The sequence below is a fragment of the Gobio gobio genome (genome assembly GCF_949357685.1).
Source record: "Gobio gobio genome assembly, chromosome: 9".
Lineage (NCBI taxonomy): Eukaryota > Metazoa > Chordata > Actinopteri > Cypriniformes > Gobionidae > Gobio > Gobio gobio.
In genome coordinates this window covers 53,596,900-53,611,958 of record NC_137115.1, presented here as the reverse complement: position 1 = coordinate 53,611,958, position 15,059 = coordinate 53,596,900, and the positions used below count along the sequence as shown (strand labels likewise).

Sequence of the window (15,059 nt, the reverse complement as noted above, 5' to 3'; positions counted from 1 at the left end):
GGAGACTTCAGGATTGGCTCGTCTGGCCTGTCATTTTCTCAAAGGCAGAGAAAGACAGCCAGAACTCGGGTTTACACCGATCAACATTTCTATCCACTTGGGGACAATATTCAGGCTAGGGGAACTCTTATTAATGTTGAAAAACCTCATAAAATGAAAATTTCATGCCATGGGACCTTTAACATGAACTAACCATGAACAACACCTCTGTTCAGCATTAGTTCATCTTGGTTAATGTTAGTTAATAAAAATACAGCTGTTCATGGTTTGTAAATGTTGAAATTAACATTAGCAAAGATAAATAAATGCTTTATAAGTGCAGTTAATTATTAGTTCATGTTAACTAATGTAGTTAACTAATGAACCTTATTGTAAAGTGTTACAATAACTGCTCATGATGTGCATTTAATATACTTTTTTTAAACTAAAAATAAGAAAGTATACTTTCATACTACTTTTTTCTTCTCAGAAATATGCTTAAAATTGCACAAGTATATTTGGACTATAATTAAGTACAATAAGTGCTTGTAGTTGTGTTTACTTTTTGATTGAGTAGCCCTAAATACTTTTCCCACATAGTTTTACATATTGTCTTATCTTACATTGTTTGAAATTATTGATTTATATTGACAAAAAAGATATATTTATAATTCTGAGTGTGCGCTTTTTTGTTGTTGTTTTTTGTCGTAATTGTGTTATTTTTGAAGCTGGTAAATTTGTGTCACTTTGTGTGGTTTAAACTTCAGATTTTGTAAATTGCTATTGTATTAGTATTTTTCAGATAATATGAATTTATGCACCCCATGATAGTATTGTTAATGAACCAATTTGTGTTGCGGGAACTGATTATATTTAAAGACTGTTTAGTTTTTGGGGAATGAAAGACGAAACAGAATTTGGGGTCGACGGACTACTTGGAGTGAAATTGGAATAGAGATTTGACTGTAACAGAGGATTATTTTGAACTGATTTATTGAATTAATCGTTGGACACTGGACTGAGGACTTTTTTGGTAACGGTCTGTAGCGTGGAGTGTGGGAGTACGGCCGACGGCCTGTATAGATCCAGTAGCAGTGCTCATCCTTTACTTCCCATCGACTACATAATATCAAACATTCAGGGAGTCAGGAGATGAAAACAACAGTATGGAATTTAGAGATCAAGAAGCGGAAAGTGAATGGGAGGATGTGGTAAGGGGATCCAGAATCAAGAAATTGGCCAGATGTAAAAAAAAAGAAAGAAAAATGATTCAGATAGTAGGCATTCATTTTCTTATCAACTTCCCAATAAAATAAAGTATTTATTGCACCCATGTTCATCAAATATGCACAATACTGGACATCATTTGCTGTAGATAACAAAAAAACAAGACTTTGATTTTGAGTTCTAGTCTATGGATGCAAATGAGAAGTACATGATTAACTGATGGATACATAATATGAAGAAAAATAATTTTCTTATACAAAAATAACTATTTAACAACAGCCATAATACTGTTTCGTATATATTCAGTCTCTACACAGTAAATGTTTTCAAATTAATTTTGCAACTGAGTAACCTTATACGCCATTATATAATGCTACTTGTGTTTAGTTCAGACTCACACTATCTATTAAACGGTCTTGGGCTGTCGTCCTCTTTATAGATCACAGTTTATAGGTTCCCTGTCATTTTCGTCCATGATCGCTCTTCACCCACAAGCGTTGCCAATCTGACATCTGTTGAAAAATAGGAAATATAAACGAGTGTGCAACAGTCCATACAAAAATATGTTTTAAGAACAGTGAACCCCTCCCTGAGTGCCGAACTTTACCATTGTGAAAGGTTTCACAGCACAGTTTTAGTCTGTTAACCCTTCACTGAGTGCTTATGTGTGAAAGGTCAGTGGCTCACGCGTGTGGTTTCTGGTCTTCGGACACTCTCAGTCTTGGTGAGCTCTGATCTGATGCTCTCTGAGGTGTTCTGCCCGCGAGTAGCGCTTCTCGCACTGCGTGCACCTATGGGGCTTCTCTCCGGTGTGTATCTGCATGTGTCTGACCAGCTGACCGCTCCTTCTGAAGCTCCTCTCGCACTGGGAGCAGTGGTGGTTTCTTTCTGCCGTGTGTGTGAGCGCGTGGCTCTGCAGCTCCTCCGTGCTCTTGAAGCTCTTCTCACACTGAGCGCAGCGGTGTGGCTTTTCTCCGGTGTGGATTCTCCGGTGGATTTCAAGTCTTCCTGGTCGCACAAAGCCCTTGCCGCATTGGGAGCAGTGATAAGGTCTGTCGTCGGTGTGTTTGCGTGCATGTTCGGACAGATTCTCTTGCGATCTGAAGCACATGTCACAGTGCGGGCAGGGGTAGGGCTTGTCTCCGGTGTGAATGCGCATGTGTCGCGTGAACCGCGTTTTCACGCTGAAGCTCATCCCACACTTCGAGCAGTAATGAGGCTTGCGTGTGGAAGTCTTTTTCAGCGTCGTCCTCCTTTTCTTCTCTTCCTGTTCTTCTTTATAAACCATGGTGAGCAATTCTACAAGCACAATATATGTGTTCAATGCCATGACATTTGTTTTATTGCAGATCAATTTAAGAAAATGTACATATAATAATAATAAGTTCCAGAATCCAGTAAAACAGACTGTAGTCTGAACAGAACTGAACTGTGAAACCTTTCACAAATCAGAATAGTGAAGTTAAAGTCCCAGTGAACCGGAAGTTGCAACTGATTTTATTTCAGTGCTGTGACGTATTTCCAAGTGAAACGGATATTGAATAGAGGGCAGGGTTTTACTTCAGCGCTCCTCCTCTCCATTTCCATCTCTCGCTCATTAGTTCACTTAAAAATTAATATTTCCGGATAATTTACTCACCCCCATTCATGGGCGTCAGAAGCAAAAAAAATGTGGGTGGGTCCTCAGAATTTTTTTACTGGAGTAGATGCCAATTATATTAAGTACAAATATACCGCTTTGCTTGCTAAACGTATAATTCGGAAAGACAAAATTACGGAAATCGCCATATCATTGAGAGCGGTAGTAGTGTAGGGGTAAGACGCACGGCATCTCGACCCGCGGTTCGAGTCCGGCTTTCGCTGAACTCAATCTTCTCCCTTTTCCCATCACATATCAGATCGGAAAGGCATTTATTTTCAATAAAAATGAAGAAAATATTAGAAAAGTGGAAATAAAGCGTCTAACGTTTTTAATAATAAGTGTTTATCGATTAGGGCTAGGTAAACAGACATGTGCTAAATGTTAGAGACGATAAAAGTGAGTGGGTCCAATATCAATGATCATAAAAAGTGGGTGGGTCTTGTCCCGCCCACATACAATGGTTCCGAAGCCCATGCCCCCATCTCATGTCTTTCTTTCTTCAGTCTTCAATTATGTTTCTTTGAGGAAATCATTCCAGGATTTTTCTCCACATCAATGGGAACCAACGGCTAATGGTCCAAATCAATGCAGTTTCAAAGGAAGGGCTTCAGAGTAGGCCTATCGCGATTGGTCGATACAATCGGCTGCGTTGATGCTGTTAATTAGTCGACGTCAATATTTTTAGTCGACTGGGTTTGGGTACGATCTGAAATTGTATTAGTACCAGTACTTTAAAAACGACAGCACTCTAATAAGAGCAGTATTTTTAAATTTGCGTTGATGTGTGACAGCAGGAGTGAGGACGTGTGTGTGTGTGACCGTTCACTAAACAATGTAAGCAGAACAGTCAAAGATATACGCGCAGCTCAGGAGAAAGAAAGCAGGCCCGGGACGAGCTCGAGCTGCTGGACTCTGACCTGAAGCGCCTTTCACTCAGACAGATCGCAATGCCAGTTTCGTGGATTATTGGGTTTGAATGGTAAAAAATATGTAAAAATGCACGTCCTGGCGAGTATTCGGGTAAACGCAGTCGGATATGTCTTTAGTGAACGTATAGAGTTGAATGAGAAATCGGGTGTTACAATGAATTTGGTCCGTGCAGCTCTTAAAGGGCCGGAGCTCATATTCTGTGTGAAGCAGGGCAGGAACATGCCGGACAAGTGAGTTTTTAGTTTTTTTTAAGCCTAAAACAATGAATAGTAAGTTCTGTCATATTATTCAATTACTTTTACTGTTTTTTTGCCAAGGTATGGATTCTGAATCGGTATTGAGGTATTTTAGTCTGGTATCGTATCAAAGTCATAATTTTGGTATTGTGACAACGCTATTCTGTATAAAAATTATTTGCTGATATTCTCTTTGTTGGTTTACAAATGTGTACCTTTTTACGCTTTTAGTTTGACATCTTGTCTAGGGCTTGTTTACATTTATACTTTTTTTAAAGTACACTACTGAAGGCCAACGTTGCAAGTTAAATTAAATGTTTTTAAGTAAAATTGTTGAAAATTATTGTGATAAATTAGTTGATAGATTAATCGATAAATGAATCGATATAAAAATAGTCGTTAGTGGCAGCCCTACTTCAGAGGCTCTGCACGATCGCACACGAGGAATTGTCTGATCTAGACAAACCATCGGACATTTTCAAAAAAAATTTTTTTAAATATATACTTTTTAACCTAAATTAATTATCTTGCACTGCTCTGCATGAGGCAGAAGTGCCGCCCCTGTGTTTACGAAGCGCTCGTGCGAAGACTAATACAAACATCCTTTAGCAAAAAAAAGGTAAAACAACGATCTCGGATGATTTTGAAGTTGGAGATGGAGTTTTTTGTGTGTAAAGGGTGTTTGTATAAGTCTTCGCACGTTCGCTTGGGGCGGTACATCCATCTACGTCATGCGTGACCTTTCCGACGTGATTACACAATCAGTGACGCATCACAGAGCAGTGCAAGAAGAGCAATTTAGGTTACAAAGTATGTACATTAGGGCTGCACAATTATGAAAAAAATCATAATTGTTGATTATTCCCTTGAAATTGTAATTGCGATTATTAATTACGATTATTCTATAGAATTAAGCCTCAAAAGTCAAATATACATTGGTTTGGTTTCTTTAAATAAAAAGTTAAAATATGCATGGTATTATAATGTTATACTAAAAATTAAAACAATGGGGAAAAAAGTATGATAAACTGTAGAAAGAAAAAACCCATTAAGTAAACCTAATGGTAACACTTTAGAATAATGGTCATTAGTTAACATTAGTTAACTACATTAGTTAACATTAACAAAGATTAATAAACACTTATAAGTGCAGTTCATTATTAGTTAATGTTAATTTCAACATTTACTAATGCATTATTAAAATCTTGTTAACATTAGTTAATGCAGTGTGAACTAACATGAACAAGCCATGAACTGCTGTATTTATATTAACTAGCGTTAACAAAGATGAACAAATACAGTAACAAATGTACTGCTCATGGTTAGTTCATGTTAGTTAATACATTAACTAATGACCATTATTCTAAAGTGTTACCAACCTAATAATATAAGTGGACTTTTTTTTGTAATTGCGGTTACATTTTAATGAACGATTACATAAATGTGGCATCTGTAATTGTAATCATGATTACAAATTCGATGAATTGTGCAGCCCTAATATACATAACATTTTTTTTGTTGAAAATGACCGATGGTTTTGTCTTGATAAGACTCTATTCCTCGTCTGGGATCGTGCAGAGCCTCTGAAGCCCTTCCTTTGAAACTGCATTGATTTGGACCTTCAACCGTTGGTTCCCATTGAAGTCCATTATGTGCAGAAAAATCCTGAAATGTTTTCCTCAAAAAACTTCATTTCTTTTTGACTGAAGAGAAAAAGACACAGACACCTTGGATGAGTAAAATATCAGGAAATTATATTTCTTGTATATAAATTTCATTTTGTTACGTTTCAGATTTTGATTAAAGATTACGACGGCAAACCAGTTTTTTCTGTGTATTAATTTGCATGGATTAATTGTTCACCCTAAGACCTGTAATGTTTGCTAACAAAGTAAATAAGATTGATTTTGATTTCATGAGGACTTTAAGGACTCAGGAAAGGATTAAGTGACAAAAACTGTACAGTGAAACCTTTAACAAATCAGAATGGTGAAGTTAAGGACACAGGAAAGGGTTAACTAAAAAAATACTATGCAAGATTTCACAACTCTGTTAATTGATAACAGACTTCCCACACAGGACCTTTCAATGACTTTCCAGGTCCAATACCCTCAAGGACATAATATTTAATATTTCATATTCACATATTTCAAGTGAGAGCAATGTTACATCGTGTAACAGTTTTCATGTGTCAAACACAACTATGCAAAAAAGCATTTTTGTTATTCTGTTTGTCGTATTTCTGTTTTGCATAACACTGAAGAATATTCGGTACATCCCATAATGTATTCTAAAATGATCTGATAGTAACTTTTGCATGGATTTTACTGAAAAGAGCTTAGGCTCATGTAACCAGAAGTTTGAAGATAAATGAATATGCCTTTAAGTTTGTCTTGCCTCATAGGTTTACATTATCTTAACAAGCAAAGCAATTAAACATTATATTACATTAAATATTTGTGCACCAGATTATCACACATGTTTTATGTTTATTGAACACAACATACAGTCAATGACTGAACGATTTTGTATTAAAGCGCTGAGTTCACAAATCATGAAGAATCAATGCATGCGATATTATTTGCATGTCTTCAGAGATTTACATCTGAATTTTGAACAGGCTTCAGTCAAATCATCGTTAATGTGTCATGATAGTTCTGCTTCAATCATAAATCATCACGTAAATTGTTGAAAACTTACTGTATAGGCTTTGCGACGCCCTGAGTATAAGAGCCTGTACACTTAGAGATAGTAGTTTTTTGGAGTTAAAAGAACAGAAATCCGACACACCATGTAGACTTTCGTGCAAAAATGCGAGCCAGCCACCTCAGCTCGGCCAACCCGGAAGTGTGTCATAAGAAACACGGCACAAAGACCGCCTATATATGCCCTAAAAGTATGTGTGCTGTTGTTTTTATGAAGAAAAAGGACATGCTAGTATTTAACTGCATCTTTAACGGGCATCTGTCGCTTAGTTACCGTTTAAACTGCCCTGTCAATCATCTTGTCACAGTTAAAATCCTCCACATTCAATTTAATTTAATTTCCAACCGTTCTCGGAGAGAAATGTTTGAGAGTCATTTCACGAAATCAGTGCCTTTTTAACTTTTTAAAATTAAAATATAAAATAAGTTTAATCGATTTATTTTTATTTTTTATATATATATCCATGAAACGAAGACACCTTAAAATGACAAGAAATTGTATTGTGCCATCTCAGGCTATGATATTTTTTATTTTATGACTATTTATCTACCTCATGTTTTGATATTTTTGTCATCCCTGTTACAGACACAAGCGCTACTATAAACTGTAGTTTTAATTAGAAGTGTGTTATAGTTTAAACATGTATGAGCAGGATTTTAGTCCCTCTTTTCAGTCAGATTGTTTCAAATGTAGGATTTAAAAAATATATATATTATATTTGTCAGATGACCAAGAATGTACACATTTTTGGAGGATGATCTGAAGAATATGCAGATCACAATATTCAATTCAGTCACAAGATGGCGCCATACAGTCAACAACAGCGGAGTGACACGTTAAAGGGTGAGTTGTTCACCCAAACAGGGCCAGCCCTGACCAATTTGCTGCCCTAGGCAAGATTTGACTTGGTGCCCCTTGTATCAAGGTTAAGCACTACACGTTATCAGTCTAAGTTGTGGAAACACTCGTACTGTTTTATTGTTGTAATGCATTGATGTTATATTTTTATTGTTGTTGTTGTTTTATATGATGTCCAGTCCATTCTACCCCGTCATTATGTTCATGATATTATTATTTTTTATTTTTTAAAGGCTGATGATAGTAAAACTGTACAAAAATTGCACCTATGTCACATTACAGCCTAAACACAAAGAGCAAGAGTGCATCTAACATTCATGCACAAACTATTCATTGAGAACTAGCAAAAGTGTTTGTTTTCCAGTAAGTGAGTAGATCGGCGGGGGGAGATTGATGAGGCGGACCGGGAAGAGGCGGGGGACTTAGTTACGTTTTTTTGCGCTTTATTTGGTAATATTTCTAATTAATATTAATAAAATAGTATCATTAATACATTTTGGCGCCCCTATCAGTGATGCGCGGGTCAATGTATAAACAACCCGCACCCGACCGACGTTTTCAACTAACCCGCCCGCAACTCGGACCGCAAAAAAAAAGAAGAAAATATTGTACCCGACCCGCTTCCTGACCCGTATTTTTTAAAAGTAGTAAATGCTCATCGTAGCTCATTGGGCCATTGAGAAAATGTTTCAGGCCCTGACGTGGTGTGCTCAGAGGTGCAGCAGCGAGAGCAGGAAGTTCTTGAGGCGGCCCATCATTTTCCATTTCAGCTCCAGATGCATATTATTGATGAACGCGATGTTTATGTTTCGACCCGGCTTGAAGAATTCATCAGCCCACATTTGGAAAAGTGTGAAAGCCCTTAGGAGCGCAAACTGTTATTTTTCTGAATGCTGTATGATATAGCCTAGTGTTATGTAATACAGGCTTGATTTATTCATTTATTTCGTTTAATTTTCTTAACAATTAAGATGCTGCATGTGTTTATCCAGTCTAATCGAAGTGTGCGTCTCTCCCCCGACTTTGCCAACAAAAATCCCGCCCCCTCTCAGAAAATACATAAACTGACTTTAAATGCGTTTAAAAGTAGCCTATTAAAATGGTACAATGGCATTGCTCAGTTCAACGTTTTGGGAAATCGGGCATTTTGTCCCGCGTCAGCATTTATTCAAAAGTTAATAACGCTCAACATTCAAAAGGTAAATAAGGATTTATTGACGATCCGACCGACCGTGACCCGAATATCATTAAAAATATTTTTGGATGACTCGTAACCGCGGGTAACCGCGGGTGGCCGCGGGCACCCGCTCATTTTGGATCAACCCGCGCATCACTGGCCCCTATGGATGAGTGGCGCCCCTAGCATTTGCCTATTCCGCCTATGCCACGGGCCGGCACTGCACCCAAAAATGAAATTTCTGTCATTAATTACTTACCCTCATGTCGTTCGACACCCGTAAGACCTCCGTTCATCTTCGGAACACAAATGAAGATATTTTAGTGTAAATCCGATGGCTCAGAAAGGCCTCCATTGGCACAATGGCACTTTACACTCTCAAGACCCTTAAAAGGTACTAAAGACGTCGTTACAAAGTCCATCTCACTACAGTGGTTCAACAATAACTTTATGAAGCGACAAGAATAGTTTTTGTGCGCAAAAAAACCCTAAATAATGGCATATGTAGTGATGACCGAGACCGACTTTAAAACACTGCATCATGAAGCTTCGAAGCGTTATGAATCAGTGAGTCGATTCAGCGGTTTGGATCGCCAAAGTCACGTTATTACAGCAGTTTGGCGGTTTGACACGCGATCCGAATCATGAGTCGACTCACTGATTCATAACGCTTCAAAGCTTCATGATGCAGTGTTTTGAAATCGGTCATCACTATATAAGTCGTTATTTATGTTTTTTTTTGCGCACAAAAACTATTCTCGTCGTTTTGGCTCGGCTAATGTGAATGGTTTTGACGCAAACTTTTGGCACACAAAATATTAGTTTTTCCGCTTCGCTTTTTCGTTACGCGTCCGGTGTGAAAGGGCCTTAAAGGTCCTGTTCTTCGTGATCCCATTTTTCAAACTTTAGTTAGTGTGTAATGTTGCTGTTAGAGCATAAATAATACCTGTAAAATTATAAAGCTCAAAGTTCAATGCCAAGCGAGATATTTTATTTAACAGAAGTTCCCTTTCAAAGCCTACAGCGAACGGCTGGTTTGGACATCCCTGTACTTCCTGCTTTAATGACGTCAATTGAACAGTTTGTTGACTAACCTCCACCCACAAGAATACGCAAAAAAGGGGGCGTGGTCTTGTTGCTCTCCCACGTGGAGAAGAGGAAGTGTTGCGTTTGTAGAGTGTTTGTCGCCATGTCGTCGAGACGCTGTTATTTTCATCCCGGAGTCAAATCACCTTTGTGGCTCAAATTGATACGGTAATATAGACATGTTTACAATAACATTGAGCGCGTTCATCTCCCCGTTAGGGTAAGAGGCGTGACTTTTCCGGGCAACGTGCACTAAGCTGCTGTCGAATCAGAACTCGTCACGTATTTCTGAAGGAGGGACTTCATAGAACAAGGAAATCATCAGGCCGTTTTTAGGACAGTGAAAACAGCGGTATACAGATAAGTAAATTGTGTGAAAAATACACACAAAACATGAACACATGTTATATTGCACACTGTAAACACAATCAAAGCTTCAAAAACACAGGAAAAACGGGACCTTTAAGGCACACCTGTGCAATTATCATGCTGTCTAATCAGCATCTTGATATGCCACACCTGTGAGGTGGATGGATTATCTCGGCAAAGGAGAAGTGCTCACTAAAACAGATTTTAACTGGTCTGGCCATGAAGCTGGATGAAATGCAACAAATTGATTGATTATGATCCGGACAAATTACTGAAGATCAACTAAATGGATTAAGATATTGACCCCCCCTCCTTCCCCCACCTCACCGTCCACCTTGTCCCTATCTTTCTCAGTTGGGAGGTCGGCTTGACAGCTGGGTCTTGCTATCGTTCCCTGTGCACTGCCATATCTCCCTTCAAGGACAAGCCACAGAACTGAACTTGAAAACATCGAAAGTTATGGCTAACATTCTCCCACAACACAAGCTCAGACTCTTACTCTAAACTTGTGTTTTTGCATGTATGTATGCTTTGCAAAACTGCATTTTTCTGGAGAGCGTGTGGCGGTGCTTTAAATAGCTGCGGCCCGGAGGCTTGCTCCAAACAAATTTAGTTGCATTGTACTTGTACATGTGTAATGACTATGAACTATCTATCTATTTATGAACAATATTTAAGAGAAATAGGCTTTTGTGTACATAGAAAAAAGTCTTAGATCTTTGAGTTCAGCTCATGAAAAATGGGGGCAAACCCCCCCCCCCCCAACACACACACACACACACACACACACACACACACACGTTAGTTTTTGTGAAATGTGAGGACATTCCATTGGCGTAATGGTTTTTATACTGTACAAACCGTATTTTCTATCTCCTTACACTGCCCCTGCCCCTAAACCTACCCATCACACACACACACACACACACACACACACACACACACACACACACACACACACACACACACACACACACACACACACACACACACACACACACACACACACACACACACACACACACACACACACACACACACACACACACACACACACACACACACACACACTGCCCCTGCCCCTAAACCTACCCATCACACACACACACACACACACACACACACACACACACACACACACACACACACACACACACACACACACACACACACACACACACACACACACACACACACACACACACACACACACACACACACACACACACACACACACACACACACACACACACACACACTGCCCCTAAACCTACCCATCACTCACACACACACACACACACACGCACGCACGCACGCACACACACACACACACACACACACACACACACTTTTATGTTAGATGTGATTAATCACGATTAGTTGATTTGACCGCACTAATAAACATACATAAGCACACATGCTACATGAAAATACAATGATTTTAATGCTGGTGACATCATAAAGACTGGTTAGGCTGGACAAATGTTTTGTTCGTACACTTGTAACTTTTCGTTTATTACAGCCATATCCATCATGCATCACGGTTTAAAAGCTCAATTACAAGAACAACCAAACAAGTCACTCAAATAAGAGATGCAAACGTGTTTGGTCACTGTCCCTTAAATTGAGTTTTGTAATTCGGGATATACACATGGCTGTGGTCCAAGCTGATATTGAAGGAATTGTCCTGGTACATCCCGCACAATCCCAGGTGCTGTGAGAACGTCTGGGATATGGGCTGATAGGAACAGGGCGAGGATTCAAACGTCGCTGATCGAGCTCCGTAGTCGCTGGATGTGGTTTTAAACATCAGGATCTGAGATCTAACCGTTGCTGGATCTTCAGCTGGCGACTGAGATCCTGGTTTGTGCATGCAGGTGAAGACTGGATTTCCAGGATTAGCACATGGATTTGACATTATGACTGCAGGCTAAAAGCAGAGACATAAAAAATGAAATTACAATCAAAATAAGATGGCCAGTTAATCAATAGGAACTTAAACCATACTTAATTTAATTTCCTTAGTTTTGCTGTTATTAAAAATGTGACTTTAAGAAGATCTGTGGCATACAATTGTCCCTAGGTTTTGGGCTGTATATTGACTAATTTTTAGACTTCGGTCAACTTGTGTTGATTTTAAATGTGCTCAAAAAATAAATGTTGATTGATTTATTTATTGAAGATATTGAATGCAATTGCCAGTGGTAATTTAACCAGCATTTAAAAATACAGATAGTATAACCCTCTAAACGTCCAATAAATGGTCTCTCTGTTTATTGATTTTTTTTATTGTAAGTTAATGTAAGTTATTTTTAAATGAATTGTACTATTTATCATTTATGCAAATGTGAGTTATTTATCTTTTTAATATCTATAATATGTTATGCATGATTCAGAATGTATTCTATCTAGCGCAATTCCAATAACATAACAAAAAATATACATTTAATCAAAAAAAAAAAATGTAAAGTGTAACGTTAAATATAAGCTTACCAGTTTGCCAGCGATAGTGGACGTTCAAACGCCTATGTTGATGTTTCGTCTCTATGGAGATGACCGGTTACGTCAACGTCAAAATAAATAGGCGTAAACTAACGTTTCATCCTACGATTAATAAGATTAACTTTTAAATTACATGTAAACGCCGGAATCGCTGTTAAACAGATTAAACTAATAAGCAACAACACAAATAGAGATGCTTAAAAAAATCCCTCACAGGATACGTTCCGAGAGGGGGTCATGGGAAATGTAGTTTTTAGAGTTCAAGAATAATAAGACACTAATGAGGCGATGGTTCCGTGTAAAACTACAACTCCCATGCATCTTCCTCTCTGATATGTCTTTTTTGTGCTTTCCACTTATTTTTATTCAGCCAGAGTAAAAGTAAAAAGTACCACAATTTAATTATACTAAAAAAGTGGGCTACTCAATTAAGGCTACTGTAACGAAAGGAAATGCTATTAAAGGAAATAAACAGAAACATGCAAATTTAGTTGTTGTAGAACAATATATAAAATATTAAGAGGGGAAATAATTGTATTACTGCACGTTGAGAGTCAACAAAGACTATTAATGCTGTGATAAGCAATTCATTAGTAATTCTTTATAATTTTTCAGTTAGTTATTAGTCCTTAATGATGCCAATCTGCCTAATAGTTAGGAAATATCTTAGTCTTAAATTTGATATAACCTACTGATTAGTTAAGCATGTTTCCATATTAGTTAATAGTAGTAGCTGAAGTGTTAATGTAGTAATACTCATGTGTTCTGCATAGTTGCCTATTAACGATGGATGGTTATCATAAAGTGTTACTGACCGTTTTTGTTTGCTATTACTCTGATGGTGATGATACACAGGGCAACTTTTTGAGCAATGTTACTAGGCAATGTTGCCATCAACGGGCAACCAGGTAAGACACAGGGCCCATGACCGATCTAAAGTATCCAGATAGAAATTTATTGCCCATTCCCAATGGGAAAGTGGCCAAGCAACATTGCTTTGTAACATTGCCCAGCAACATTGCTCAAAAAAGTTGCCATGTATCATCACCTTGAGGCTATGACAACACTATCATACTGTAAGCAGCAATACAGCAAGCCAATTCATAGCAAGTCAACTTTTTGCAGGAATAGCATTTGCCTCTAGGAGATAAATATGTCATGGCCAGTCAAACTCACTTTTTTTGTGTGACAATGCCAAAACTTGTAGCAATCAGATACTAGAGGGGCAGATAAAATAAACCACACACACAAAATATTTTACCTCATAGCAAACATGTCATAATTTTATTGCATTGGTAGGAAAATGCTTACACTCATCTTGGATGAGCAACAATAAAAAGAACGGACTAGATGCCTTTAAGCACAGAATAATTGGAAAAAAAGTTGAGTCTTTAAAAAGAAAACGAAATATTAAGTCTAACAAATGTTTTTTTTTTGCTCTCTGTATCAAAGCAATTATAAAAATAAAACTTTAACCATACTGCTTCAGAATATGAAGAAGAGTTTCAAACTTCTTTAAATTCATGACTAATAGTAAGCAAGCAAGTCAGAGCAAGCAGGTAAATGTGCTGTATTGCATTCAATACAACAGAATTGATCTGTGCAAAATCAGAGCACAGCATCTACAGGTCTGTGCATAGTCATGCTGAAAATGTTCACGCTTCACATGCTAAAGAAAAACGTCACAGTAATTAAAATTTAAGTGAAACCCCATAGCGCTTTGACTTTTACCAACATAGTATGTACAGACTACACAGACCCAGACAGCGACATAGTGTCGGCCCAGATCCAGCCCACATCTGGTACAGTCCTTCGGATGAGACGTTAAACCCATAGATATACATAATAAAGGCTAGATGTCTTACGGCGGAGTCTCTAACGTCACCACTGGCGGCCATCTTGTCACAGGTAGGGCTCAGTGGTGCCTGATGTAAGGCGAGTGATCTGCACGAACACAAATACTCTCATCTCACTGAAATCTTGACGGATTTACAAATGGTTTGGTTTCTTACAAACGTTATTAACGTGGCTATAATTCTGGATGCTTGAACAAATTATGAATAATTTTTCATAAGTGTACAGTCAGTGTCATAACTACATCTCTGACGTTTATAACAGACCAAACAGTTTGAAAATCGGTAGAAAATTGAGCAAGTTATGGTTATTTAAAAAGTGCAAGCACCCATGAAAACACAGTGTTACGAGTGAGCGAGCTGCCTGTGACAAGATGGCCGCCAGGTGCGGACGTCGACCTCCATTGGCCAGCAGCGCGGACGAGACATCTAGCCTTTATTATGGATATCTATGGTTAAACCGAGGACTCTCTGTGGTCATTAAAAATCCTAGG

At 38.1% G+C, this 15,059-nt stretch overlaps 2 protein-coding genes across 5 annotated transcripts in view; one reads left to right on the top strand and one right to left on the bottom strand.

Annotated features, from left to right (window-relative positions):
* The window catches only part of ss18l2 (ss18, like 2), a 692,656-nt gene extending 687,741 nt beyond the window's left edge, over positions 1-4,915 (top strand). The window contains exon 4 of the mRNA XM_079825819.1: positions 4,793-4,915. The gene's annotated coding sequence lies outside the window, so the exon portion shown is untranslated. The remainder of the gene's footprint in view (positions 1-4,792) is intronic.
* Positions 684-6,868, bottom strand: LOC307131844 (uncharacterized protein). Of its 4 annotated transcripts, none has more exons than XR_013817235.1 (3): positions 6,715-6,868; positions 1,814-2,505; positions 684-1,718 (listed from the first exon to the last, which is right to left on the bottom strand). XR_013817235.1 is itself a non-coding variant. In XM_079825809.1 (3 exons), the coding sequence occupies exon 2, from the start codon at positions 2,492-2,494 to the stop codon at positions 1,922-1,924; it is 573 nt and encodes a 190-aa protein (XP_079681935.1). In that variant the 5' UTR covers positions 2,495-2,505; positions 6,715-6,867; the 3' UTR covers positions 684-1,718; positions 1,894-1,921. The 4 variants fall into 4 exon arrangements, 2 of the variants coding, with proteins under 2 accessions (XP_079681935.1, XP_079681934.1); XM_079825809.1 differs by having other exon boundaries at positions 1,894-2,505; positions 6,715-6,867; XM_079825808.1 differs by lacking the exon at positions 6,715-6,868 and having other exon boundaries at positions 1,894-2,699.
* Positions 6,869-15,059: the final 8,191 nt, after the last annotated feature.

What these genes read in the sequence shown, in the direction of transcription:
- LOC307131844 (XM_079825808.1), bottom strand. Translation starts at nt 2,536, where the DNA reads ATGGCATTGAACACATATATTGTGCTTGTAGAATTGCTCACCATGGTT.